The sequence below is a fragment of the Delphinus delphis genome, chromosome 2 (genome assembly GCF_949987515.2).
Source record: "Delphinus delphis chromosome 2, mDelDel1.2, whole genome shotgun sequence".
Classification (NCBI taxonomy): domain Eukaryota; kingdom Metazoa; phylum Chordata; class Mammalia; order Artiodactyla; family Delphinidae; genus Delphinus; species Delphinus delphis.
The window spans coordinates 76,014,965-76,040,951 of NC_082684.1; the positions used below are offsets into that span (position 1 = coordinate 76,014,965).

Here is a 25,987-nt window from a genome sequence, read left to right on the forward strand (position 1 = left end):
TCTCAAATGCTTCCATTCAGAGAACCTCATTAAAAAAACGAAATTTTTAAGTTTACTACACAGAGAAGTGCACATACCAAAATGTTTGGCTCAGTTAATTTTCACAAACAACGTATTCATACAACCAGCTCTCAGAATAAGAAACACAGCTCAACCAGAACCTCAGGAGCCCCCTAGTGCCTCCTTCTGAGTATGTATGTATGTATGTATTTATGCATGCATGCATGCATTCCGAGCAGCTTGGGATCTTATTTCCCCGACCGCAGATTGAACCGGTTCCGTTGGCAATGAAAGCGCAGTCCTAACCACTGGACCACCAAGGAATTCCCTGAGGACTCTATTTTATTTATTTATTTTTTTAAAATATTTATTTATTTATTTTTGGCTGTGTTGGGTCTTCGTTTCTGTGCGAGGGCTTTCCCCAGTTGCGGCAAGCAGGGACCACTCTTCATCGCGTTGCGCGGGCCTCTCACTATCGCGGCCTCTCTTGTGGAGCACAGGCTCCAGACGCACAGGCTCAGCAGTTGTGGCTCACGAGCCCAGTCCCTCCGCGGCATGTGGGATCCTCCCAGACCAGGGCTCAAACCCGTGTCCCCTGCATTGGCAGGCAGACTCTCAACCACTGCGCCACCAGGGAAGCCCGAGGACTCTATTTTAATGTATTACACATGATACTTGTAGATTTGGTATAAGCAAGAAGAGTGAGAATATGTATTTGTAGACTCATTATAGTATCTCTGCTCCATCAGTTCTCCTCCCTCAAATATGCATGCGTAATGGCTATATTTTTGTAAACAAGTGCACGGGAACATGAAGCTACACCTTCAGTGGCAAAGGTATGTTAGTACCAAACTGTCAAAAGAAATTAGTGATCCTTCATTTCCAAAATCTAGACTACATACGCTGCCCCGCGTGCGCTGTCTTAGTACGACTCGAACTCATTTCCTAATATTCAACATGGCCGCATGCGCGGCTATAAGCAACATGGCAGCTCTGCCAGGCACCAACATGGCAACCACAGCCTCACCTCACCCGGAAGCGTGAAAGAACTCCCATAAAAAACATACCCGCCATTCCGCCAACACTTAAGGTGGCTCTCGTTTCAGCTTCAAAGGGAGAGCAAAACCGGAAATGACTTTCCGTCCGGTGCGTCTCCCGGGATCTCTTTCCGGTTAGGCTTCGGGTGTCCGCATGAGAGTTGGATAATTCTTGGAACTAGGGCTGAGAGGTGGAAGGCAGTCGCCCTTGGTTCGGGACGTGTCTGGGCTGCGAGACCGAAATGTCGGACACGTGGAGCTCTATCCAGGCCCACAAAAAGCAGCTGGATTCTCTGCGGGAGAGGCTGCAGCGGAGGCGGAAGCAGGACTCGGGGCACTTGGGTGAGGCGCGGGACTGTTGGGGCCGAGCCTTAGCCGGGGAGGGCTGGAGGGAACCCTGGAGAAAAACACAGCTCCCGAGTTGGTGCCTTTCCCCAAACTGCCGTTTCTTTAAGGCTTCATACATTGGTACTCTTCTCCCCCCACCTCAGCAGCACAGACGCTTCACCCTCCTGCAAGTAGTCGCGGCTTCTTCCCAGCCTGGGCCCTGGTTCCGCCGGTTCCGCTTTCCCCGGCCGGAAGCCTCCGCCTCCCCGCGTCAGGTTGACTCCTCTTGAGTCCGTGAGAGCGTCTCACTTGCTAGGCCTTTCAGCCCCCGATCCCTCGAAACAGCAAGTCCCTTTTTTTAGTTACTCCCGTGGCGCTTTGTTCTTTTCTCGGTTATAGCAATTGCTTTTTAGTGGTCATGTCTTTTGAGATTCGGGGCGCTGTGAGAGCAAGTACGGAACCTTTATATCCACAGTGCCCAGCTCAATGGCCCTCGCAGAGTTAGCACTTGGTGTTGCTAAACGAGTAGAGGAACTGGCATTGTCTTAGACGTTTACACACTGAGCAGGAATCTGAAAACATTTGTTTTTAAACGTTTCTCCCCTCCCGTTTTCTCCTGTGTCACAGTCTTAAAACTTGAAGGAACCTCAAAAGGTTAAGTGCTAGTCATACCACATCCCCAGCACAAGCCCTGAATTATCTAAGGCAAATCAAAGATCTACAAGGATAATGAATCCGTACCGCTCTTGTGTGTAGCTTGTTGCACTGTATATCAGTATACTCGAGTCCGTCTGTAAATCTTGTGTTGAAATATATATTAGGTCCATGCACTTGTAATCTGGCCCTTGGAACTAGAAGATGCTTTGGCAGGACTCTTATACCATAATGAATGAACATCTATCGAGTGTCTACAGCGTACATGAGTCCAGTTAGACAAAAGACAGTGTCCCTGCCCTCAAGGAGTTTAAAATTTAGTTGGGGATAAAGGAAGAGTCAGAAATACAATATGACATATGTAAAATGCCAAATGAATCGATTCCACAATGAGTACAGTGAAGGTAGAAGTAACAAGAGTCGGTTTAGCCAGTGAAGGCATCAGGGAAGAGTTGGCACTTGGAATTTGGTCTCTATGGCTATGTAGGACTTAGACAATTAAAGGGAAGGTAAGAAGGCAGGGTAAGTAGGGGAAGAAGTGCAAGTCATATTATCATGGATTAATTAATAGAAATTCCACTTCACTTCTCCATGGTATTAACCACACTTTGGTATTAACCAAACATTGCGCCATATGCAAAGTTTTTTTTCTTCAGTCAGTTCTTTTCTCACAGAAAATAAAAATTTTCTTACCACATCTAGATTTTTATAGCATTACTGAAATCTGATACTTGTTTACTTCTGAGGTTAATGTTAAAAGACAAGGATATTGAGTAAACTAAAATGTATTCGTGTCATTAATGAATGCAGAATACTATGAACCAAGAATCATTGGGAGACCTTTGTTAGCTGGGCATTTTTAAAGTACAACTTTTTAAAAAAGTGTGGCAAAATACACATAACATAAAATTTACCATCTTAACCATTTTAAAATGTATAGTTGATAGTGTGATGTATATATATTCACACTATTGGGCAACCAATCTCTAGAAGTTTTTTGTCTTGCAAAACTGAAACTGTACCCATTAAACAATAATTCCCAATTCTCCCCTCCTCCCGGGCCCTGGCAACCACCGTTCTATTTTGTTTCTGTGAGTTTGACTACTCTAGATACCTCATGTAAATGGAATCATAAAGTATTTGTCTTTTTGTGACTGGCTGATTTCCCTTAGCATGTCCTCAAGGTTCCTCCATGTTGTAGCAAGTGTCAGAATTTCCTTCCTTTTTAAAGCTGAATAATATTCCATTGTATGTGTGTACCACATTTTGTTTATCCATTTATCCACTGGTGGATACTTGCTTCCACCTTTTTGGCTATTGTGAATAATGCTGCTGTGAATATGGCTGTGCAGATATCTCTTCAAGATGCTGTTTTCAGCTTTTTTGGATATATAACAGAAGTGGAGTTGCTGGATCATATGGTAATTCTATTTTCAGTTTTCTTAGGAACCACCGTACTGTTTTCCATAGAGTAAAGTACAGATTTTTGAAGTGAGGATTATCACTTCCAATAAATATTTACTTAATTTTAACTGAAACAAAATAAACTTGGCCAGGCTTAGCACATTAGTAAATATGTGAATTGCTCAATATATTTCATCAATGGGATTGAAGATGTGAATATAGATGTTGACATGTTTTAGGGATCAGCAAGTTAGTAGAGCAGCCATATTTTTATGTCTTCAAGCTAGTATTTTGTTTATCTTCAACGGAGCTCTTAACCAAAGAATGAACTCAAGTATTAAGTATTCCTTTGCTGAGCCCAACACATTAAATTTTTCATTAGATTAGAAGCAGAGTGTCAGCATAGTTACCAGCATAATGGAAGCACTCAGTAAATATACTGAATTAATAACTGAACAAATACTTTCTGAAGGAGTTGGAGCTCAAGGATTCCTAATGATTTTCTGCCAGTGACCCATTTTAAGAATGATAAAACGTTGGAGTCTTTCTCCCAAATTTGTAGTGACTTCATGGAATTCACAGAGTGGCTAAAGCCCATCTATAAATAACAGTTGCATTAATCAGCTGTTAGATTTTTTCCAAAATATTAAACGTGAGCTTCCTCCTCCCAATAACCTGAAAAAGGTATTTTTTTAAAAAGGTATTTTCAGTGTCCTGAATGTCATGAAAAGAATACTCCTAGGAGGTGTTACTAACACAAGGATTCATAACCAGAATCACAGGCTGTTTTTTAAAAGAACTGTATTAAAACAAGTGATCAGTCAGATAACCAAAGAGGAAAAAAAAATGTCTGTATCCAGTTCCAGGGATTGAAAATGTATGTTTAAAGTGGTTCTTTTCATAGACTTCTTGCTTGCCTTAAGAAAAATTACACATGACTCAAAGAACATATAAATTTAGTTACAGAGAAAGTGAAAACTCTGTAAGAAGAAGAAATGTTTATATTATATTCTTGGTAGTATCAGGTTAATTATAAAAAGTACATTTTCAACTTATTGACATTAACATTGGAGCAAAATCAGTGCTTTTCCTCAGTGAGATGATGTCTGTTAGGGTATTTGTGTGCCACGACAAAGATCCCGCGTGCCACAACGAAGACCCAACGCAGCCAAATAAATAAATAAATAGGATTATGTTTTTTTTTTAAAAAAAGTTCTAGTCTGAGATCCAGCAGAACATAAAAGAATCATACATAAGCAAGGTAAAGAAAGTTCTGCAATTATTTAACATTTCTAGCTAGTATGGAATTGTGGAGTCTGTTTTCCATGTAGAGTATAACTTATTTTCCTAAAATGTAACTGTTCCCCCAAGGTGTTTGGTATACTTCAGCTCCATTTTCCTTAGACTTCTGAGTTAAATTTTACTAAAGTTAGTTCCATTAGAGCGGAAATTTCTAAGTAACCAGAATATCTCTAAATGTAAACTAGTGGCCCACTTATATAGTATTTAACGGAATTCCAATACAGGTTCTGAATGTTTAATATTTCATCTGTATTTTAACTAAATAATCACAGATATTAGGCTCTCCCAAAGGTAATATTTTGTCCCGATTTGAGTTTCTTAACTCTTCTCAAGGTTATGTTGGCTACCCAGCTTGTGAAGTACTAGAGTAAGTGATAAAAATATAGTCAAGAAATATCATTGGTGACCAGGGCTTCAGCAGTTTTATAAAATTTTTGTGTTTCACTTTAAAGGTCGCATCATTCTAACCCCCAACGCTGTCATTTTTTTTTTTTTTTTTTTTTTTTTGGCGGTACGCGGGCCTCTCACTGTTGTGGCCTCTCCCATTGTGGAGCACAGGCTCTGGACGCGCAGGCTCAGCCGCCGTGGCTCACGGGCCTAGCCTGGACCGGAGCACGAACCCGTGTCCCCTGCATCGGCAGGTGGACTCTCAACCACTGCACCACCAGGGAATCCCTCCTGTCATTTTTTATACCCTCTGATGTCCGGTGGCCTTAATTCATTCAAATTCAATTCTTCAAAAAGATTTGATCACAGTGTAGGTTGTTGAAAATATTCCTGGCTTACAGGTTGATTATATCAGCTGTCATTTTAGAGTGACTAAAGGGAGGTGGTATGGACATTTAAATCTACCAAGCTGCTAATTTATTTCCTTGAAGCACAGCAAGGAAAGGAATTAGGAAAAGACCTCTCACCCAACAGAGAAAAGGTAAGTGGTTCCCAGAAAATCCAGGATTATCTTGGCAAAGCAGTGAATGCTTGAGTGTGATTTAATAAGGGGTATCTAGTGCTAAATCTGGTCAGAGAATTTTCTTCATGAAATGAAAGAACTGTGTGTTGTGAATGCTGGAGAACTTGACTCCTGAGGAATGTATACATTGACAATGGTTGTCCTTTTTCATTTTCATTTCTCTTCACTCCTAGATCTTCGGAATCCAGAGGCAGCACTGTCTCCAACCTTCCGTAGTGACAGCCCAGTGCCTACTGCACCCACTTCTGGTGGCCCTAAGCCCAGCACGGCTTCAGCAGTTCCTGAACTAGCTACAGACCCTGAATTAGAGAAGAAGTTGCTACACCACCTCTCTGATCTGGCGCTAACTTTGCCCACTGATGCTGTGTCCATCCGTCTTGCCATCTCCACGGTAATGACCAGATAAGACAAGGTTGGGAACTACCACTGTTTTTCTTCAGTTCATGGTCAGTGTCTTAATGCTTTCCCTCCACCCTCCTTCCTTAGCCAGATGCCCCTGCCACTCAAGATGGGGTGGAAAGCCTCCTACAGAAGTTTGCAGCTCAGGAGTTGATTGAAGTAAAGCGAGGTCTCCTACAAGATGATGCACATCCCACTCTTGTGACCTACGCTGATCATTCCAAGCTGTCTGCCATGATGGGGGCTGTGGCAGAAAAAAAGGGCTCTGGGGAGGTAGCAGGGACTATCACAGGGCAGAAGCGGCGTGCAGAACAGGACTCGACCACAGTAGCTGCCTTTGCTAGCTCTTTGGCCTCTGGTTTGGCCTCTTCAGCATCAGAAGTAGCCAAGGAGCCAACCAAGAAATCAAGGAAACATGCTGCCTCAGATGTTGATCTGGAGATAGAGAGCCTTCTTAACCAACAATCTACTAAGGAACAACAGAGCAAGAAGGTAGGGGTAGATGGAAATGCTTTCACACATGTACTTTGAATTTTAGCTTTGGTTGAGAGGAATTTACCCCGAGGGCGAAGAGCAGTTCTTAGAATTCAGGGTTTAGAGCAGTGGTTCTCAACTGAGGATGATTTTACCCCCCTCGCAACCCCCAGAGGACATTTGGCAATGTCTGGAGACATGTTTGGTTTGTCACAGCACGGGAGCACTACAGGCATCTAGTGGGTAGAGGCCAGGGATGCTGCAAAGCATCCTACAGTCTTAGCAGGGCAACCTCCACACGACAAAGAGTTATTTGGCCCAGAATGTAAACAATGCACCAATGTTGGGAAACTCGGATTTAGAGAATCTTTTTCATTGTATCTGTTTGGAAGAATCATCAGATCTTGAGAAGAGGAATCCAAATATAGTAATAGAGGGGACGAATACTGGAAGATAGTCATATGGACCAATAATTATGGAAATTGATTGTACAATGTGGAATGGCATTGTAGTGGTTTCTGAGTCTATTAAATATTGGACCCACAATAGTTATCCATTTCCTACCGCTCCCCCACCCCCTGCTTATAGGATTGTTGCATAGGCTCTGAGCTAAACACTAAAGTGCTTAGCACTGTGCCTTGGTTCAGCACCTAATAAATGTAAGTGGTTTTGGTTGGAAGGAATGCTTTCCTGGGGAGGGGAGTTTAGCTTAATGCTTAGCAGTAGGAACCAGTCTTCTTATATTTTAATTTCATCCCAAATGCACATTTGTGAGGAAGGACTAAACCCATGACACATCTCTTCTCCTAGGGCTCCAATTTTCCCGTATTAACTTAGTCTATTGACCCCTCATAGGACATTGATGTCAAGTAGAATTTGCAGAGGTGGTTTAAGGGCTAATTTTATCTACAGACCCTTTTAAGACCAAGGTTTCTTCTGTCACAGGTTAGTCAGGAGATCCTAGAGCTACTGAATACTACAACAGCCAAGGAACAATCCATAGTTGAAAAGTTTCGCTCACGAGGTCGGGCTCAAGTGCAAGAGTTCTGTGACTATGGAACCAAGGAGGAGTGCATGAAAGCCAGTGATGCTGACCGGCCCTGTCGCAAGCTGCACTTCAGGTCTTTTGGGAGGGAGAGGGTTGGATGGGTCTCCTAGAAGCAGTCATTCTTTTTAAGCACATTTCTTCCGGTTATTGGGTTTCTGTCTTTAATCCTGTTATTAAGTGGTTTTAATATGATTTATCTAAGACTTCCAGACTCTGAAGGTAAACTTTCAGAAGTAGTGTTCTATGGGAGGGAATACAGGCTGCACTCCCAAAACGATGTGAGATTTAAAGAAAAAAATGCCCCTCTGTTCTTGCAATAGCAAGACATCTCTGTCTCCGAGCCCCAGTGAAAGTTAAAGTTCTCTGGAAGAAGGATGATCTTAGGAGAAACAGGAACCTGGGCTGTTAGGTAGGTGCTTTATTCTGCTCTAACTAGCAAGCCCTTCCTTCCTGTCATAAGGAAGTTAACTCTTTGCTCAGAGAAGAATTAAAACTCTTCTTTAGTGTAAATTACAGATTTTAATGTCACCTGCCTTCCTTATTTGAAAACTTGTGGAGGCAGCTCTAATGATAGTGAAAGACTAGAAATTTTGCAACAATTTGGACCTCGAACTGCGGCATCTAACTGGAACACCATCTTGATTCCAATTCTCCCTTTTTATTTCCCCAGACGGATCATCAATAAACACACTGATGAGTCATTAGGTGACTGCTCTTTCCTTAACACATGTTTCCACATGGATACCTGCAAATATGTTCACTATGAAATTGATGCTTGCATGGATTCTGAAGCTCCTGGAAGCAAAGACCATACACCAAGCCAGGAGCTTGCCCTTACACAGAGCGTTGGAGGTGACTCCAATGCAGATCGACTCTTCCCACCTCAGGTACCTATCTGCTCAGAAAACTTACCTCAACTTAAGGACCTTTATCTTAGTAGGGTAGCCATACATGTAGGAAAGCAGGGCATAAATCACCAATCCGCCCTGCTGATTGGGAATGGAGTGGGATAGATACGCATCTAAGGGAATAGGAAAATCAAATGTAAAAAGAGGGACTGGGGCCATGAATCTAAGAGTAAAGGAAGGGAAGATGACCAAATACCACCTCATGCAGTGGATCTGTTGTGATATCCGCTACCTGGACGTCAGTATCTTGGGCAAGTTTGCAGTTGTGATGGCTGACCCACCCTGGGATATTCACATGGAGCTGCCCTATGGGACCCTGACAGATGATGAGATGCGCAGGCTCAACATACCAGTACTGCAGGATGATGGCTTTCTCTTCCTCTGGGTCACAGGCAGGTAATGCAGTTCAAAGATATGTAGGTATGGGCAGATATAGTATAGAGTGAGTACTGGGTGGGGATAAAATCCTGGGTTTTCCTAGCCCTGCTATTAAATATATAAGTGAGTCAGCCTTTTTTACCTACTGAGATCTAATGCCTGTTTATAACACAAATGACACATGAAGTCTATGAAACTCTACGTTTGTTACTTGTGAAAGGTAAGGTCATTGAGAATAGATACTAAGTTTTATTTTTTCATTCTTAGATCCATTCTGTTGCCCTAATGGTGTCTCGCATGTTCACTGAATGTCTACTGAAGACAACACATGTATCTTGAAGGGAGAAGAAATATGGGCATGGAAATAGCTGTTTAACCTTTCTTTCTTTCTAGGGCCATGGAGTTGGGCAGAGAATGTCTAAACCTCTGGGGGTAAGTAACGATCATTGTGTTGCTTTCTTTTGAGGGAAATAAGTACATAATTACTGTAGTTGATATGTGTTCCTTTCTTTCAGCGTATTCTGTGATTCCTTGCCTCTGTAGAACAGATGGCACCACCCCTAAACTGTGAAAGCCTGATTAAAGCTCCAATTCTTTTTCTTATACCCCACAGTTACGAACGGGTAGATGAAATTATCTGGGTGAAGACAAATCAACTGCAACGCATCATTCGGACAGGCCGCACAGGTCATTGGTTGAACCATGGGAAGGAACACTGCTTGGTGAGCAGCAGTGGGGCCCAATTCAATAGGTGGAGCAAAAAATAGGAATTGTTTGATTGCTTATTGAGAAACAGTTCAAATGCTGGGGTTTCATAAGGTAATCTGTTCTCTGGTGAGCAGGTTGGTGTCAAAGGAAATCCCCAAGGCTTCAACCAGGGTCTGGATTGTGATGTGATCGTAGCTGAGGTATGTACTTTGCCCAGGCATCCAAAGATGCACATTTTAAAACTGCTATCAGTTACTCTAGTCAGGTATATTCTTATCCCAGGTTTTCTCATTGGGATCATAAACATAAATGGAAAGGGCTAGAATTTCAATCTTGGGTAACTTAAAAGTAGCTAGAGCTTTTATTTCCTAGGTTCGTTCCACTAGTCATAAACCGGATGAAATCTATGGCATGATTGAAAGACTGTCCCCTGGCACTCGCAAGATTGAGTTATTTGGACGACCACACAATGTGCAACCGAACTGGTAAGGTGACCAGAGAACATGCTAGCCCCCAAGGGCAAAACTGTTTATGGTCAAGGACAGAAGTTAGTAGAGCTTCACCTCACATTCCACTAGTCTATAAATGGGCTTCAGAGGATTCTTAAGCAACCAACAACATTCACTGGGAACCCAACAGGTTTTAAGATTTAAACCACTGCTCTTAAGGTCTCCACTGTTACAACCTAAAGATCTTTGTTATTCTATGGGATGTACTGAATCTGCCCCCTGGTGGTTACTGAGAATCTGTGTAATCTGTCAACAATTTTAATTTTTCATTCTGTTAGTAGAGCTTTAAAAGACGTGCTGCTAGCATTTCACTAATCCAAAGGATACTCACTGGCAGCAGCAACTTTGTGAAGTAGGCCTGGTTAAACATAAGTTATTAACCCTTAATTAGTACAGATCCAGCCTTTTTTAACACCAGAATCTGTGCCCAATTTCTAACCAGCCATACTACCATATACTATACTAATAGTAAGATCTTTTTAAAAGAATTGGCACGAATATTCAATGAGATGATAGGCAGTCTTAATAAAAAGTACGTATCTTTTAACAGTATTAAGCCTTTAAATTCCAGGATTTTTGGTTTGCCCCATCTTTCCCCATGCTTCAGGATCACCCTTGGAAACCAACTGGATGGGATCCACCTACTAGACCCAGATGTGGTTGCCCGGTTCAAGCAAAGGTATCCAGATGGTATCATCTCTAAACCTAAGAATCTATAGAAGTACTTCTAAACCTAAGCATCCGTAGCCATGGCTCTGCAGGCTGCACCTGAAGAGTAATATTTGTACAATAGTTATTTTCCTTATTTAAATAAAACTTTGTATTGTAGTTGGGATTTCGAGGTCAAGTTCTGGCTCTGCCACTTAACAGTGTGTGATCTTGTGTAACTCATCTCTCAGTATGATTACTTATATGTAGACTGGGAATATTACCTACCTCATGGGGTTGCTATAAGGGTTCAAACTAAATGAATGCTTGAAAAACATTAAAATATTGATTATACTGTATAGGATCAAAGTGATTAGCAATTAGTGCTAGTAAACATGGTAATCAAAAAGGGGGTTCTCTGGGACAACATTTCTTAAGGTAAGATTTGAGTTTCATTTAAGATTATCATCGCTAGGGCTATCATGCTCGAAATGTTGCTTATTCTGTTACAACTATGTGGCTTTGCTAGTCTATTATTCGTTTATTTCCAAGAAAAGTGAAATAAGCACATCTTACATTAAATTTAAATAAGTGCCTAGAGTATGCAGAGAATTAGCCTATATATTATATAAGTGAAAACACCTCTGGCCGATCTTTCAAAAGATACTTCATCAAACACAAGTGAACACAACTTCTTTAAACTTTGGTGAAACCTCTTATATTAAGGATGTAAAGTTCTGCCCTTTGCACTCATAAACTGTGATAACTGAGATAAGAGCGTTGACTACAGAAATATTGCAGAGAAATAAATAAAAGACGCTCCTAGGTGATGTTATTTTCTCTACAGCCCAGTGTGCTTACTATGTTGAAAACCTTTGTTCTCAAAGTAATTAATGTGCAGATGTGATAGTAATAGTTCCCTGTTTAAGAGGTAACCTTTAATGCAGCCTTTTTTTAGCCCCTTTAAAATGGATGCACACAGTGATGTTTTCTCCTAGGCTCAAAGCTGAGTATTATCCTATCATTTTAATAGTATTTTAGGCAAGTCCTATGACAATTATACCAACAAGTTTTCCTCAAACAATTCCCCACCCCTAGCCACCACCCCTATGTTCTGCTTGTTCATATGCCCTTCACCCTTTCCCCTGTTATCATCACTGATATCTCTGCTTGTACGTGAAAGTAAAAAGCAATTCCAGCAAACTCAATGGCCCTGCTCCATAGCCTGGCCCCTGTAGAAGAGAGACAAAAGGGGAGTAACGTGAAGGACATAAAGGACCATCATGGGTTGAGATCAGGCACTACCAGAAGCCCAGCTTGTCTTTTTAAAAACAGGCTCGGTGGACATGTTCCCAGCAGGTAAGTCTTCACTGGCTTGGAGAACAGGACTACTTCACAAACACTACTGTGTTTGAGTTTCTAGAGGCTACCCAGGCCAAGAAGACATCCCTAAGAAAGAAAAAGATACACACAAACTCAGAATTACAGCCTAGATATATTCTTTTTAAAACTTTGTCTTAAACAAATAGGTTGACATATATCACCCAATAGGAATATAAAGGCAGTGGGCCTAAGAGTCAGAAGTATAGGCAATCCTAATTTACTTTGGAGGATTTGAGATAGGAAATACCAATGCCTTGTTTCATGGATGTAGGTCAATCTCAGGAAGATTGGGGAAATGGGGAAAATCTTCAGAACTTCTTCCCTTTCCCCCTATACTTAGCACCTTATTGTGCTACTTACCGCCTATCCATTCCTTCTCAAATTCTAATTCCCTAAGAGGTCTGATTTGCACTAAGGAGATAAGCTAAACTAAGATTCAGTCACCACCAGCTTGATGTGTCATATTTTTAAAGAGCACACACAGAGGTAACTGAAAAGTGTGAACTGCTCATTATGTCATCTTTATCTACATGGCAAATGTAAGCTTTTTTTAAGCAGGGGAACTTCTGTAGCAGCTTCTACAATCAGATGTATATAGCAACCTACTCTACCAAAGGTAAGGTGGTACTGATTATATGCTCAGGGTTACTGTGTTTTCCAACACAGTTTATTTAGTCATACTTGAATTATAAGAAGGGGAACTATAAGCTCACCTGCAGTGCTTCACCACGCACTCATTGCTGCAGTACTCATTGTCCCAGTCCTTACTCACAACGGGAGGGTTCTCACAGCCGGACCTCACACATCGAGGCTGGGGTGAGAGCGTCATAGGAGACCCACTCACCAATTCAACATCCATTTGAGAAGGAGACTCAACCTGTGAGAGGGAGAGAGCACCAAAGATGGATTGGATTGCTACTTACCTAGCTAGCCAGCTAGTCAAATTAACTCTAGGATCCAATAGAGCAACAGATGTTACAGTCCCTCACAGATGGGGGTACACTTCCAAAAGAAGGTGAGTTCTTGGTCTTCTCTATATCCAGCTTTAGAATTTTGCCATGCAGATTGACATGAAGATGCTTCCTATAAGGGGAATGCTGCCATACTGCTAGTGTTTAATCTTAATTTTACCCATCACTGACTTTATTCTACAGTTGAATAATATTCCTCTGAAAATATCAAATCAATAGAATGTTAATAGAGGTTGGGTCACCTCAACTAAGATCAGAGACTAAGAAGATAAAACGTGGTGCCATTAGCAAAAAGGAAAAAAACTTAGAGATTAATAGTTTCCTGGTTTTGAAGGGGTGGGGTGGGTGGTATTTTTCTTTAAAATGACTGCTTCATTCATTGTGGGACTATAGTCACAAACAGACCCATATTTCAAAATGACTACTGGTCAGGTACAAATTAAAACTAGGGTAAATTGGCATCTGTTTGTTTCTGAAAAGACTCAATGATACTAACCAGTTGAATTTTTCTACCTGTATTCCCTACCCATCCCCTTACTTAAAAACATCAAGCCAAGCAGTCAAGGTTTGGGAGAAATGGAAGGATTTATCTCCAAAGCTTTGGATCCTTGGGTAAGACACCTGAAAAATAACTCTATGCTTAGGATATATCTTTAGTTGACTACCGTATTACTTCTGCTTCGTTAAGGAGTAGTCTAGGATAGGAGGCCCTCTTAATGTTTCTCACCAAGAACACTACGGAGTATCTTGCAGGGAACTGACAGGATATTTCATACGCCTAGTTGTGCCAGGCATTAAATGCTAGTAGCAACCCCTGCTTTTATTAGATCAACCAAAAATGCTTACACATTTTCACCGGTCTAGAGGAAATACTTGAAAAGAGGCTCACCTCAGGAACTACATCTGTGATCATCTCACAGATTGTCTCAGGAGAGGTTTCCTCCACTGTGTGGGTCTCAGGGCTGCTGTTCACAGGCCGCTCCGGACTCCTTTCTACAGGTGGTGGAACCAAGGTAGTCTGCATTTTTAGAGTGGGTGGAGGCACAAGCTTGACCTGCAGTGGCGGCGGCTGCTGCTGCAGATTGATTCGAAATTTCTGAGGTGGGGGCTGCTGCATGGCCTGCAGCGGGGGAGGCTGCTGCAGAATGGCGACTTGCTGCTGAGCCGGGGGCTGAGGCATTTGCTGCAACGGAGGGGGTTGTAGTCGGGGCGGAGGCAGTTGCATGGAAGCTGCTGCTGCAGCTGCTGCCTGCAGCACTGACCTAGTGACGATCTGGGCTTGCTGACTAGGCTGGATAGTAGCTGTACTGGTTTGGCCTAGTTGGATCCCCCGGGAGGTCACCACTGTGGCTGGGATAACGGTAACCATCCCTCCTTGAGACATAGTAATAGAAGAGGGCAACATCTGTTTGGTAATAATCAACTTGGTAATATTGGGCTGACCCCCAGCCCCAGAAGATGCCTGGTTTGCTACATAGGATGAAAGAGTGGAGTTAACAACAATGGAAGGAGACAGGGCAGGGGGCTCTGTTGAGGCTGCTGCTGGAGAGGCTGGCTCAGCAGTAGTCACAGGAGGTGGAGAAGGAGTCTGTGATGGGGGCGCTGGATCCAATTCCACTGTTTCCACAGTAGCCTAAAAGAAGACCAAAAAAAAAAAAAATCAGGAGATTTATTCTCTTCCCCAGGACATCCTCACTCTAATCACCTCCCAAGAAAAGGTACATCACAGATTGGGGAGGCGGCGGGTACGAAGAGAAAGAAAGAAAAAAGAGCAGCCATGTGTCTGCCTGGCTAAAGTAAACAATGAAAATAAACTCAGACTGTTTGGCAAGGTTTACGATGGAAACAAATGGGAAACCTGTTACATATTTTTGAGCTTTTAATAACTATATACTATTAATAGGTTCCACAGGTTTTTGGTGGTATTTACTTCTTATAATTGCTAATATGCAGCTTTAAAAATGTTTTTATTGGTTTAAATATCCACCTACCCCAATCTTCTTACCTGACACTCTTGATTGTCTTTATAAGCAGCCAGAGCCTTCAGATACTCTTTCTTGGCAGCTTCAGTTTTCCTCTTATATACCTGCATGAAAGACAGACTGTTTAGAAAGTCCACAAACTCCTAGTAAAGACTGATAATCCTACATCATTCATCAATGAAAGACAATTCATCTCAGTCTAAATATTGACAACTCCTGAAAGCTAGTAATCAAGACAGCCACCATGGCAGACTTTCCAGTGACCATGCATCTGAAAGCCAGCCAATCAACAGTAGGCTTGCAGAATAGCTACACTTCTAAAGCCAACAGCAACCCTTGCTCACACCTGTGTAACCAGAACAAATCCTGACCCCCAAGAAGATGAGTAGTCTGCTTAGTCTGGGATTGTGTCTAACCAGTATACTTTCCCTTAAGGAAATGTGCTAAACTGTTTGCAATGATAGCCACAAGAATTCTTCCTGTGCCGCATACCTAGTCTTCCATCAACAGCTGAAACTTATTTCCCATTCCTTTGAATTTGGGCTAGCTCTGTGAGTTGCTTTAACCATTAGAATGTGGCTGAATTGACAAAAAGAGAACTTGTGGACATCTGTTTTTGTTCTCTTGGAATACTGCTCTAACTCTGCCATAGTGTAAAGAAGCCAGTCTAGCCTATTTGGAGGATGAGAGACCATGTGAAAGAGAACCAAGGCATTTCAGCCAACAGGTAGCACCAACTGCCAGGCACGGGAGCAAGGTCATCTTGATAAGCCATACCAGCTGTTGTTTGGGTACGACTGTAGGAATGAGCCCAGGTAAGAACACCAGGAAAAACACCCAACCAATTTACAGAATCATAAGAAATAATAAATTGGGGACTTCCCTGGTGGTCCAGTGGTTAAGAAATAAGACGACCTGGGGAGTATAGGGTAATGATAATTATAGCCATCTTCAATTTCAACTGTATCTTATATTCATGTAGTATCACAATTTTCATTTGTTTAATCCAGGTTAAATTTAGGGAGGTTAACTATAGTTCTCAAGTTTATATGAGGCCAATGAAAAAATTCAAACTTTGCTGTGGATTTTAGAGTTAGCTACAGCATGCAATTCACCAAAGAATAGCCTAATTTTACAGATAGAAAAAAAAGGCATAGAAAGTTAGATTCAGTGTTTTTTATAATAATTTTTTTTAAATTAGTTTTTATTTATTTTTTAAATATTTAAATATTTATTTGGCTGCACCAGGTCTTAGTTGTGGCATGTGGGATCTAGTTCCCTGACCAGGGATTGAACCCGGGCCCCCGGCATTGGGAGCATGGAGTCTTGGCCACTGGACCACCAGGGAACTCCCTATAGTATTTAGATGGGTATTTGGGATTCAGTGTATGGCTGCAACTTTTAAGATGAAGGATGATCTTGAATGCCATTAACAAAGAGCTGATATGAAATAAGAACACATAAGGAAGTTAAAACTTGAACATTCACTAACCACTAGTTCCTTGTTATTTGCTCACCTGTTTTTGCTCCTCTCCAAGACTGTCCCACATGGAAGCCACAATTTTTGAAACCTCCCCAAAAGTGGCATTGGGATTCTGTCCCTTGATGGCAGCCTGTGTGTCACGAAAGAATAAAGCATATGCTGAAACTGGTTTTTGAGGTTCATTAGGATCCTTCTTTTTTCTCTTCTTTGGGGCCTTCTGCTTTTTCCCTGCTTCCACCACAACTGTCTTCTGGCTGGGAAGTTGCTGTGGGGGGGAAAGAGAGAGAATTACAAGAAGAAGAGAAGTATCATGTCGGGAGAACTGAAAGAAAAGGACTTTTATATGGGGTAAACTAGTCACATGAATGGAATTCTCAGAAATGCTAAAAGTAGAGGCAATAGGATTAAGACAGTAAAGTACGTGAGGACCAATAAGAATGGAGATTGGAAGGAGCATTATAAACTATAACTAGAGAGGCAGGACCCCATACCCAGAAAAGAGCAGAGGAGACAGCAGGGCAGGAGTAAAGAATACTTAGTAGGAGCTGTAGGTCAAGAGTTTTATCCCAGAATAATATGGCAGATTTGATTTTGGCAGGGAATGCCTCACCCTCCGGAATTCCTCAACACCATCCTCATGAAGTGAACTAGTAGGTGAAGGTGTGGTTGAAAGACGATCCTCAGGTGACTGGGCAGGTGGCAGGATGGTGCCACCCCCTAAGCTCAAACCAAGTTGAGAACTCAGTTCTGACTGATCAATGGTGGTCAACTGGCTATGCCCCATCAAGCCAGATGTCATGTCTGTCATTGGTACATCAATTGTAACAGGTGGATTGGCGCTATACTGAGTTCCTATAGAATGATCCAAGTCCTGAGAGAAGCAGAAGGACTAATTAAACACTAAATATAAAAAGCACTACCCTTCCCTTCCCCCCACCGGAATTCAGGACAATTTATAAACCCTCTGCTTACCCAGAAAGTATCATCATTTAAACAAAGATCAAATAATTTGTCTACATATAAAACATATTAAGCTTTTTAATAAAGTACAGAAATTACAAATTGAGTACTAAGTCACTTCTTTGTACTCAAAGGCCTATTCCAAAATAACTAAAAATAACCAAAGAAGTCATAATTTTGGACAAGTTAATTTAAAGAGCAAGTAAGTTATTCAGTAATCTAGAGAGAGTGATGACACACAGAGGAATGAAAAACTTTCTCCCTGTACCCTCCTAAATAACGGCTCTTAAAGCTGCAATACACAGGCAAATCAGAGTGCATAAGGGCAATGTTAGAGATGTTTGGCATCAAGTACAGTGGGTGAAGATGTGCTACTAATGAGATGTGCTAGAAGCCCAAATACACTGATTTATAACACATACTAATCCACAATTAATACTTTTGGTTCAGACAGTTTTTTGAATACATCCCTCAGCATGCCAGCAATCACACTCACACTTGAATCCTAGGATATGAAAGCCATAGTAGTAGGGAAAAAACTTTTCTTTCAAAAATCCCAATAAATCATTTTCATTTCAGGGTTAACACTGGACATCTTACAATTTTAAACCAGTTTTCAAGTAAAATTGATTCAGATGATACATCTCACTTATTCAGGGGAAACGAGGTCTTTGTTGGTGAGCCTTTAGCCAGAAGAATGGAAAATAAATACTACCCAAGTGTAGCAGGGAATAGAGTTACTTATGTCTCCCCTAACACCATGCCCATGAGCTTGGGTAAGCCTGATAATGTCTTGCCCCTTACCATGGTCAAGCCCCCACTCAGGAGCCCCCCGCCCTGCTCCATCAAGCCATGGGTCATGCCCACAGGCATGTCCAATGTCTGGACCCCATACTGGGCTGAAAAGCTGCCATCCTGAGAGGAGGAAGGGTCTGCCAGGTCATCAAAGTGGCCAACCACATCTGAGACAGCCAGTGAGGGATCAGAATCCAAGGAGATAGGGGGGATTTCAAATTCTTCATCACCCAGGCTTGGTGTATGGAACGTCTGTAGGGAGGAAAAAAAGGGAAAAAGACTTAGTGGGAAGAGGAGGAACTGCATACTACTAAGTGAAGAACATGGCTGAGTACTGGAGATTCTCAGTGTACCTCTTTTTGGCCTGGATCCCATTTCTGTTATCAATTTCCTAGGACCTATTTAATTTTACAAATAAATCTTCCTCATATCCTTGGCCATATGTCACATACAAGGCTGCCAACATCAATCACAATTTTCAGTTCTTTTCTCTCTTTTCTACCTTTACCATCTTGGTTGTCCTAAACTATTTTGCCTATTGGTCTAATGAATGATTCTTTCAGCACCATTAGTAGGGACCCAACCTTTATAACCTGTTTAGCTATGATGCTTAAAATCTCTCTATTCTAATAGACAGCAGTTATTTCATACTTACTACACCTGAACTGTTAGACCACAGAAATTCATTGTCAACTAGACAATTATACTTTGACTGTTGTTTTAGGTTCCTTTGAAGCAGATCCTAAAAGGATCATGGGAACTTTATGCCCCTCTAAAATATATGCACTTAAGAGTTTCCTACCACTTCTCCATTTTAGAAATCACGATACTAACAACAAATAAGATTTCCATGTGTACAAGATTTTTGGAAAACCCAACAATGCTAAGATAAGGATAAGAGTGAGGAGAAAAACCTTCATTAAGAGATACAGCCAGAGGGCAAACTGGTTCTCTAACAGTTCCTGAACACATTCCTGTCTTGCTCTGAACAAGACTTTCTGCAAGAAAGGAAGAAAAAAATTATTCCAGGTGAAGACCCAAATCCTTCCTCTGAGTCCAACTACAATAATAATATACTATTTCTATTCTGAATGACGCCACAATTCACGGAGCTACAGACCAATGTCTGACCTAAGATACATTAAATGTTATGGTTCCTTTTGACACTAAAAAACTAAAATGGCAGCATCTGCAGCAACAGAGCCTTAATAATGGCAAGAGACTTTGGTGTCACAGAGATCTGGGTTCAAGTCCCTTCTCTGCCATTTACTATATGACCTTGAATGGATTTTCCTATCTATAAAATGGGACTTGTAATGGTAATCTCCTTATATGGTTATTATGAGGATTTATGGGATTTAGTATACAAAACTTTATAACATGGCCTGATATATATAACTGCTTAATGATAATATTAATATCCTAATTATTTAACTTAACACCTGCCCCAACCAATTACCACAGATTGCTGGAATTTTAGAAACTTTAAATTCTATCAACCTTGTCACATGGCACAGTAAATACCAACTGATTCAGATCAAATTAAATAGGTACTCACAGTTTCGGGGGTTTTTTCATGATTAAGTAAAGCATTCTTTAGGAATTCCTCAAAACTTTTCCAAACCCAGAAAGGGTCTCACTAATATCAGCATTTTTAAATTTTGCTAGAAAGAATATTTCCAGCTAGTAAAACCAGGGAGAAAGAGCATGCCTGTGAAATGCTTGATTTCTCTGAAATTACATCACACTGAGAGAAGTTTCCTAAACGACAAAAAGATATGTATATAGCTTCATTTCTATATTTTCCTCCTCCAAGAGCCTTACTATTTTACTTAGCATGGTAAAAATTTGTGATATAACATGAGAGGAGCATACATAAAGAGCATGGGAGCAGACAATTCTTTAGGAAAAACTAAAACTCTCCCCAAGAACTGAACTTTTCTCAGTACACAACTCATTTTTGTTATTGTGTGGAAGTTGTTAACTTCAGGTCCATGATTTTTTTCTGAGATTTCAGTTTAAGTTCATGTGCTCATTTTTCAGGAAGAAGAGTACAAAGATTTTTACCAAATTCTCATGCAAACAAACAAAAGTTACAGGGGCAGGAAAAAGGACCTGGGGAAACATTTACTGTACTAGATTTATAGTTGTATAATAGTGGTGTACAATTTTTTAAGAGGATACAGCAAAAGTAAAGCAAAAAATGACTATCCTATTCTGCTTACCACAATAAAAAAGCAACTCTGCCAAGATATGAAAATGATACTATTAATGAGAACCGAAAAAGAATAAAAACTCATATCCAAAACAGGAGACCAGTGTTCTGCAAAGGACCAGCCCTCATAAACTATCTGGAGCGCTCTCATGGAGTACACTAAAAAACCAGACATGTAGAGATTCCATAGTAACCAATTAACAAGACATTCTTTCTATGTACCACCCCCTGGAATGTGCAAACAGCTTTGTTATTCAGTATCTGTGGCTTTAACGGTGTTTTTTTTTATTTTGTTTTATTTGTTTCTTCCTTTAAAAAAGAAGAGTAAAATAATGGTAATGATCAAGAATACAGAAAGGTAAACCACACACATACTAGAATAGAGATCCACTCTAAATCTTTTACTACCACAAGTTATCTGTAAGATTATAGGTAAATCCAATATCTAAAGTTATTTTATTTTAGTGGATTCACCACATAACTAAATCATACTCTAGATTGTCAAACATAAAATAAAGATAAAACTGTAGCAAATATTAAAGTAAAAATAAATGATTTGGACACAGAAGGTGGAAATAGGAACATGACACCACTACCTTCTCAACTCAGCTTTTGTTTCCTTCTCTGTTAAATTCCTGGGCCTTTATGAGGAAGAAAGCAGTTTGGGAATTACACTTTATAAGCAAGGATGCTTAGCATTGAGAGAACCAAAATATAAAAAAATACCATTTCCCTATCTTTTCACATTCCTCTATATCAAAGCACACAATCCAGTATTTCTTTAAGTACTTTCTTGTGTAGATTATTCATTTTAAGGAAATTTATTTTAATCAAACACCTATTTATTCAACATTACCCCGGTACTACAGATTATTAAAATAGTTTAATTGTTTTTAAAAACTAATACAGTAGTGAAAATTTTAACTATTCAGCCTGAAATCATTAACTGGTTCTAATGATTACTTTTCCTAACTAAGGATAGTTATCTTTATAACTTATTTCCCCAGAGTGCTCAAAGCACAATATCATTATTTAAGTGCCAGCCTAAACAAGAGAAACAGAAAGATTAAACTCCCTTCAGATTATACAGCTTTCCTATCTCAAGCAATGCTGTAATAAATGCTAAGCCTTCCTCTCTGGACATGTACTTTTAAAAAATTATTATTATTTCTTATTTTACTGAGGCATAACTTATGTAAAGCACATAAATTTTAAGTGTATGGCCCAATGAATTTTTACATACGTAAACACCCAATTAACTACCACCCAGATAAAGATACAGAACATTTCCATCACTCTAAAAGATTTTCTCATGCTCCTTCCTAGTCAATACTCCCTCCCTTCCACAACAGGTAGCAGTATTCTGATCTCCATCAGCATAGTTTAGTGTTGTCTATTCTTGATCTTCATTAAAAAATGAACTCATGGGGACTTCCTTGGCAGTACAGTGGTTAAGAGTCCACGCTTCCACTGCAGGAGGCACAGGTTTGATCCCTGCTCAGGGAACTAAGATCCCGCATGCTGTCAGGTGCACCGTCCGCCACCCCCCGCCAAAAAAAAAAGAACTATTATAGTGTCTACCCTTTTTTGTCTGGCTTCTTTTACTCAGTAATATATTTTTGAGATCACCCAGGTTGCATTTATTAGTAGTTCATGCTTTTTTATTGCTGTGTTGCATTCCTTTTAACAAATTAGTTTATAGACATCTGGTTTTGTTTCCACTGTTTAGCTATATAAATAAAGTTGCTGTGAACATGTTTCGGTTAGTATATGCACTCATTTCTCTTACGTATATATCAAGGAGTGGAATTACCAGGTTACAGGGTAGGTATATGTTTATCTTTAATAGATACTGCTAGTTTTCCAAAGAAGCTGAATCAATTTACACTCTCACCAGCAATGATTAAGAGTTATCTATATCCTTGCCAACTCCTGGAATTGTCTTTTAAACATTCTGATGGGTGTGAAATGGTATCTCATTGTGATTTTAATTGGCATTTCCCTAATGAGTGACGATGACAATGACACTTTTTCATATGCCTAATGACAATTTGGATATCCTTTCTTGTGAGGTGCAAGTTTATTTATTTTATTTTTTTAAATTTATTTATTTTTGGCCACGTTGGGTTTTCGTTGCAGTGCGTGGGATTCTCATTGCGGTGGCTTCTCTTGTTGCAGAGCACGGGCACTAGGCGCATGGGCTTCAGTAGTTGTGGCACGTGGGTTTCAATAGTTGTGGCTTGCGTGCTTTAGAGCACAGGCTTGGTAGTTGTGGCACAGGGGCTTAGTTGCTCCATGGCATGTGGGATCTTCCCAGACCAGGGTTCGAACCCGTGTCCCCTGCATTGGCAGGCAGATTCTCAACCACTGCGCCACCAGGGAAGCCCTGAGGTGCGAGTTTAAATATTTTGCCCATGTTAAAATGGGATTCTTTATTTTATTCTGCAGAAGTATTTGAATATATTCTGAATATGAGCCAGATACATGTATTAAAATATCTTCTCCCAGTCTGTGAATTTCGGGAATTCCCTGGTAGTCCAGTGGTTGGCACTCGGTGCTCTCACTGCCAGGGCCAGGTTTGATCCCTGGTCAGGGAACTAAGATCCCACAAGCCGCATGGTGCAACCAAAAAAAAAAAAAAGGTTCTTAATTTCAATGAAGTCCAATTTTTCAACTTTTTTATGGTTATTACTTTTGTGGACATTTCTTTTTCTTGCAAGAAAACTCTAAAACTTACTCTTCTAAAAGAAAAAAATTTTTTTAATTACCTTTATCTAGTTCTAAGATATATTTGGGGTGGCTCACAGTAAGACCAGAAAAAACAAAACCACAAACCAATTGAAATAAAGGAAAAACAAATTAAAAAACTGAAACAACAACAACAAAACCAAACAAACAAGGGGGGAAAGAAAGGTGAAGAAGTTGTAATGACAAGGAGAAATGTTAACACTGACAGGGCTCTAGGCTAAAGGAATCCACTGAAATTTAGTTACGAGCTTCTTGGCAAAATAGTTTTTTAAAACATTTCTTAAAGTCATAAAAGCAAAAACAAAGGATAGACTCAAACCCGGAAAGTTTCTTGATGAGCCCAGTGTGAAATTTACAACACTCTAAATAAAGAAATTTAAGGACTTCCCTGGTGGCACAGTGGTTAAGAATCTGCCTGCCAATGCAGGGGACACGGGTTTGAGCCCTGGTCCGGAAGATCCCACATGCCGCATAGTAACTAAGCCCATGAGCCACAACTACTGAGCCTGTGTTCTAGAGCCTGCACGCCTAGAGCCCGTGCTCCGCAACAAGAGAAGCCCAGCACTGCAACAAAGAGTAGCCCCGCTCGCTGCAACTAGAGAAAGCTCTCGCGCAGCAATGAAGACACAACGCAGCCATAAATAAATAAATATAAAAAAAGAAATTTAAATGTGGAGACCTGATTCAGAAGAAATTGGCAATGATGCGTTTTCATGTGGATGAGCCCAATGTGAAATTTACAGCACTCCAAACAGTGAAATTAAACCATGGAGATATCACGCAGAAGAAACTAGCAAAGAGACAGCAAAGCATCAAACAGATTTTTGTTTTGTATTGTTTCTAAATTTGCTGCTTATCTGATTCACACTTTCCCGGGCTTAGAAGAATAATAATGAATAGTAATCAGGATAAAGCAAAAAAAAATAGCAAATGCTCCTTGCTAATCTAATTCTCATCCACGAAAACATTAACTTTTGTTATAAGTTCATTCAACAGCAATTGATAATTCTAGATACAAAACACTGATGAAAATGGTTTACACAACGTTTTTTAAAAAAAACTAAAATCCTCAAAAGATAGTACAAAGTTCAAGACTTCAGTTTCTCAAAGACCGAAAAATTTATTTCTCTGTTCCATCTTACTCTTTTGCCTTGCCTAAGCAAATGATACACTTACGACAATATTTCAACTAAAACTCTTCCACGAATACTAAAGGACCTCACCATGATCGTTACTTCTACTTCACATCATCATAAAAAACTATTATTACAGCCATCTGACAGCTGGGGAAACTTGTGACATACAAGGGTGAAGTAACCTGCCCAAACTCTGAGTCACTGACAAACAGAAATGCATGGTCTAGGGACTTCCCTGGTGGCGTAGTGGTTGAGAATCTGCCTGCCAATGCAGGGGACACGGGTTCGAGCCCTGGTCCGGGAAGATCCTACATGCCGTGGAGCAACTAAGCCCGTGCACCACAACTACTGAGCCCGTGCGCCACAACTACTGAGCCTGCACTCTAGAGCCCGCGCGCCACAACTACTGAAGCCCGTACACCCTAGAGCCCGTACTCCACAGCAAGAAAGGCCACCGCAATGAGAAGCCCGCGGACCGCAAAGATGAGTAGCCCCGCTCGCCGCAACTAGAGAAAGCCTGTACTTAGGAACGAAGACCCAACGCAGCCAAAAATAAGTAAAATAAATAAATTTATTCAAAAAAAAGAAATGCATGGTCTACTCAACTCCCTTCATGTTTTCTGGCAACTATTTCCTTTCATCCTGTCACTAGCAAAACAAGCTAACACCATGTAAGTAAACATAACTATTAACTTTTCCAAAAATCACTGGGTAGGAAATTTAAATGAAACAAAGACCCCTTCAACAAAGTATGTTTTAAAAATGAACACATTCCACAGTTAACCTCTGGTAGGTAAATTCCTTCCCTGTCTCAAATTTCTTTGGCTTAAACAATTTCTCCCCGCTGCGATCTCCCAAGATTATTGTAGTTATTTCTCCTCCACGAAAGGAGACAATTCCACTCTGTATTCCAATCCAGATCAGTCTGAAATAGGTTCGGTCTTTTCCAACGTCCTGCTTTTCTGATGACAGCAGCTTCCCGGGCCATCCCCATGGTCCTCATAGCCTGTGGAGGCAGCTGCCACTTTTCTCCAAACATCAATCGCGGACCCCGTTCCCAACACCCGGCCCCTGGCGTCCGCGCTCTCCTCCCCACCACCCGGCCCCGCCGCTGCCTCACGCCCTCCCCCCCGCAGCGTCGGCAGCTCGTGCTCACCTCGGCCCCTGACAGGAAGGGGTGCGAGGGCCCTGTGATCGTCAGGTAATTGTCATTTCCTCCGGGAAACTGGAAACCAAAAGAAAGCCGCGGGGATAAGTTAGGGGAAGCAGGGAGTTGGCTCGGAGCGACAGATTCTGACCCCGACATTATGACATCACTCCCCAAACCCTGCTCTCTCTCCCCTCCCGTCAGCAGCCTCTCCGCCCGGCTTCCCGCCTCTACTTCAACCCCGTTAGCCAGGCTCTCTCGCCAGCCTTCTAACTCTGAAGAACCTACCTCCATCTTCACACAACGCCTACCACGGTCTCAGTGCCCTCATCGCTCCCACCGCCCCACTGGACACGGAACTGCCGTCATTTCCGCAACGACGTGCGTCGCTCTCCGCTGAT

The 25,987-nt window shown here is 41.1% G+C and overlaps 2 protein-coding genes across 2 annotated transcripts; one reads left to right on the plus strand and one right to left on the minus strand.

Annotated features, from left to right (window-relative positions):
- The first annotated feature begins 1,132 nt into the window (after window positions 1-1,132).
- METTL3 (methyltransferase 3, N6-adenosine-methyltransferase complex catalytic subunit) lies at window positions 1,133-10,953 on the plus strand. The gene is made up of 11 exons (XM_060004877.1): window positions 1,133-1,379; window positions 5,868-6,085; window positions 6,181-6,585; window positions 7,513-7,688; window positions 8,286-8,502; window positions 8,732-8,919; window positions 9,295-9,333; window positions 9,515-9,623; window positions 9,744-9,809; window positions 9,982-10,094; window positions 10,726-10,953. The coding sequence occupies exons 1-11, from the start codon at window positions 1,280-1,282 to the stop codon at window positions 10,835-10,837; spliced, it is 1,743 nt and encodes a 580-aa protein (XP_059860860.1). The 5' UTR covers window positions 1,133-1,279; the 3' UTR covers window positions 10,838-10,953.
- Window positions 10,954-10,961: 8 nt separating this feature from the next.
- TOX4 (TOX high mobility group box family member 4) lies at window positions 10,962-25,946 on the minus strand. The gene is made up of 9 exons (XM_060004876.1): window positions 25,875-25,946; window positions 25,596-25,664; window positions 18,350-18,592; window positions 17,196-17,456; window positions 16,620-16,850; window positions 15,126-15,206; window positions 14,010-14,753; window positions 12,863-13,026; window positions 10,962-12,215 (listed from the first exon to the last, which is right to left on the minus strand). Exons 1-9 carry the CDS (start codon window positions 25,878-25,880, stop codon window positions 12,155-12,157), a joined length of 1,860 nt encoding a protein of 619 aa, XP_059860859.1. The 5' UTR covers window positions 25,881-25,946; the 3' UTR covers window positions 10,962-12,154.
- Window positions 25,947-25,987: the final 41 nt, after the last annotated feature.